Source organism: Rhincodon typus, chromosome 1 (assembly GCF_021869965.1).
Source record: "Rhincodon typus isolate 14 chromosome 1, sRhiTyp1.1, whole genome shotgun sequence".
Taxonomy (NCBI): Eukaryota; Metazoa; Chordata; class Chondrichthyes; order Orectolobiformes; family Rhincodontidae; genus Rhincodon; species Rhincodon typus.
In genome coordinates, this window is record NC_063332.1 from 55,431,274 (window position 1) to 55,434,917 (window position 3,644).

The 3,644-nt window shown below is 49.2% G+C and overlaps 1 protein-coding gene across 1 annotated transcript; it reads left to right on the forward strand.

The window, feature by feature from the left end:
• Positions 1-1,937: 1,937 nt before the first annotated feature.
• Positions 1,938-2,637, forward strand: mrps30 (mitochondrial ribosomal protein S30). Its single transcript, XM_020534292.2, has one exon. It carries the CDS (start codon positions 1,960-1,962, stop codon positions 2,635-2,637), a length of 678 nt encoding a protein of 225 aa, XP_020389881.1. The 5' UTR covers positions 1,938-1,959.
• The last annotated feature ends 1,007 nt before the right edge of the window (positions 2,638-3,644 follow it).

The window sequence follows — 3,644 nt, forward strand, 5'->3', positions numbered from 1 at the left end:
TTGGAATTGGATGATGTGAAAGTTATAGAGGGTGGAAATTGAGGCAAAATGAACAAATTTTTCAAGGTCCTGGTGGGAGAATGAAGCGGCACCTTTGATGTATTGAGAAAAGAGTGTGTGGGAGGGGGCCAGTGTAGGACTGGAACAAGGATTGGTCCACATACTCCATAAAGAGGCAGGCATAACTGGAACCCATGGCAGGTGCCCACAGCCACTCCTTTGACGTGGTAGGAGTGAGATGAATTAAAGGAGAAATTGTTTAGTGAGAGAATACATTCAGTCAGGTGGAGGAGTGGTGGTGGATGGGGAGTGTTCTGGCCTTTGGTTGAGGAAGAAACCCACAGTTTGCAGACCGTCCTGATGGGGAATGGAGGCATAGACTGATTGGACATCCATGGTGAACAGGAGGCAGCTAGGGCCAGGGAACTGTAAATTGTCAATACGGCGGTGGGCATCAGAGGGATCGTGGATGTAGGTGGGCAGGGTCTGGACAAGTGGAGAGAGAATGGAGTCAAGGTAGGAGGAAATGAGCTCATTAGGGCAAGAACAGGCTGATATGATGGGCCTACTGGGGCAGTCTGGTTTGTGGATTTTGGGAAGGAGGTAGAAGCAGGCTGCCCGAGTTTGGGAGGCTATAAATTTACAGGCAGTGTGGAGGAAGATCTCCAGAGGTAATGAGGTTGGTGACAGTCCTGGCAACAATGGCTTGATGTTAGGATGTGGGGTCATGGTCCAGGGGGAGTAGGAAGAAGTGTGCGATAGTTGGCGTTGAGCCTCCGCACAGGTAAAGATCAGTGCGTCAGACTACAATAGCACCATCTTTGTCAGCAGGTTTGATAACAAAGTTAGGGTTGGACCTGAAAGAGTGAAGTGCGACAATTTCAGAAGGGGAAAGGTTAGAGTGGGCCCCATAGATAGTCCACCTAGCTTGCACATCCCCGAACACTATGGGCAATTTAGCATGGCCAATCCACCTAAATTGCACATCTTTAGACTCTTCAAGGAAACTGCATCACCCAGAGGAAAGCCACACAGGCACAAAGAGAACGTGCTAACTCTACATAGTCCCCCAAGGGTGGAATTGAACTCGAGTCCCTGACACTAGGAGGCAGCAGTGCAAACTGTGCTGTTCTGCCTGGAATATGGAATGCACTGTCTGTAAATCTGGTGGAGACAGATTCAACTGAGACATTCAGGAGGGCATCTGAATAGTGATGGTGTGCAGGAATATGAGAAAAAGGCAGGAGATTTGCACTGGATAACAGACCTGGTGCAGGCACAATTGGCCAACTTCTGTTCCACAATAATTCCGTGATTCTGTGCATTTCCTCAGGTACAGATCAAAACTGCACACAATCTTGAAGAAAGTTCTGGCGAAGGGTTGCTGCATTTGAAACATTAGTTCGGTTTTCTCTGTTCAGATGCTGCCACAACTGCTGAGTTCCTCCAGCCATGTTTGTTTTTGTTGAATGGCTGTATATCAATGTTAAATTGTGGTCACCTAGCTCTGAGTAACCCTGAGTTTATTGCAATAAAGAACACATCTTCACTTTAGTGATTAAAGAAGGATGTTCAACAACCACCAATGAGAACACTTGGGATGGGCAAGAATACAGCTTTACCATCAATACTCACAACAGAATTTTTTTAAAATCCTTCCTTTTGTTCGAAAAAAAAAGTATAATAATAAAAAGGCCGTTGTATTTGTTAAGGCCCTTAGAAATGTACAAGATCAGCAATGGCCATTCAAAAACAAGATGGAATCTGTTGCTGAAAAGCAACAAAGCCCCCTTCTTTGTCCCTTTATTTTCATTGGATGGTTCTGTTTCCGTGTGCATTTCTATTGGATAATACTGCCCCTCCGTGAATTTTCATTGGATGGCTCTGTCAGCGTCTGAATCCCCATTGGACAGCTCCGTCTTCACGTGACCGCCTTCAGCAGTGGGGCGGTGAGGGAAGATGGCGGCGTGCAGACGGTGGCGGTTGGTGCGCGCGATCGGTTTGAATGGCGGGCGGGAGTGGAGAGTGGGCCGCGCGGGGCTGGTTACTGAGCCGGCTCCAAGCCCGACTTCCCGATACCCGCCCGTCCTCCCGTCCCGTACCGCCAAAAGCAAGTCAGCTCAGAGGCGGAGGGTCGACGAGTTTTTCCAGCGGGTTCACGGGGCCCCCTCGGCGTCCGAGAAGATCCGGCTCCTGACCCGGATCCAGCGGCTCAAGTACGTCGTGTACCCGCAGACACTGTCCCTGGAGGCGGACCGCTGGTACCAGAGCTTCACCAAGACCGTCTTCGTGCCGGGGTTGCCCGGCCGCCTGAGCGGCCCCCAGCCCGGAGCTGAGCCGGAGCTCGGCCGCCTCAGGTCCCTGGTGTGCGAGGCGCTGTCGCAGGAGAACTTCTACGTGAAGAGGCGGCGGCCGTTCCTGTACCGGGACAGGGAGCAGACGGTGCTGCCGCTCCTCGGGAACATGGTGCCGCGGCTCGTCAGCGCCTTGGCCTCAGAAAACCCGCTGCTTGGAGTCTCCTCCCTGGGTAAGGGGAGCCTCCTTTCTCTCCCTCTCTCACTTTCCAGACCGTCGTTATTTCAGCCGCGATCCTACGGGATCCCTGTCATAATCGGACGGGGCAGCAATTTCCCCTGAAATTAAATGTTCCCCCTTCTCCATCCTGCGACCCTCAAACTCACCATTTAATCTGGAAAATTCAGAGGGTTCCACCGCAGTTATTTAAATAGTTAAATAACCGGTAAATAGATTATTAAATGCCTAGTGGAAATCCTAAATTACGAATCAACTTGATTTCCAACGAATCAACTTGATCCACCAGATCCTAAGCCCAGGATTCCGTAGTCTTTCTCTTCCCCCAAAGACCTGACATCCTTACAGTACCCTAGTCACCCTGCTGCTGGACCAGTGATTCAAATCCCCTCCAGGCACCACCTTCCAGCCCCTTTTCCCCCTGTCACCCCCACAACCCAACCGACCCTAAAATACTCCCATCACTTACAACATCCAACTGACCCAAGATCTAATCAAACACAAACAGAAATTGCTGGGGAAAATTCAACAGGTCTGGCAGCATCTGGAGAGAAATCAGAGTTAAAATGTCTGGTCCAGTGACCCTTCAGAACCCTAGACACTCCATCACTTGTACACCTATCTTGCATTCTTACTGTCCTGGCACCCTACCTTATGTAGCTTACATACTTATACTTTCACGAGCTGTCAAAGTACTCTGTCGTGCTAGATATTTAAATTGCAGAACACGGCAACTACTGTGGTAAAAGAGGTGTTGCTTGCCTTCACCCTTCATTCCTTCATATCCTGCACAAGTGACCTGTCAGCCATATAATAGCAGTCGAGTGGCATTTTGAATGTAATTACTATTCCTTGGAAACTCTGTTCAAGCATTCTGACTGATTTACCCAGATAATTACCCAGGAAATGTTTAAAAAAAACAATAGTCAAACGCGTGGTTAGCTGCAGTACTGGCCCTGCTCCTGTATTTCTCTAACTCTGACACCACCCTCTAACATCTAATTGGTGTGTTTTTCATGGTAGTTTTTCTACCGAGTAGTGTCCACTTGTCGACCAGTCAGCACTCTTATAAGACATAGTCGGAACTGCAGATGCTGGAGAATCGAGATAAC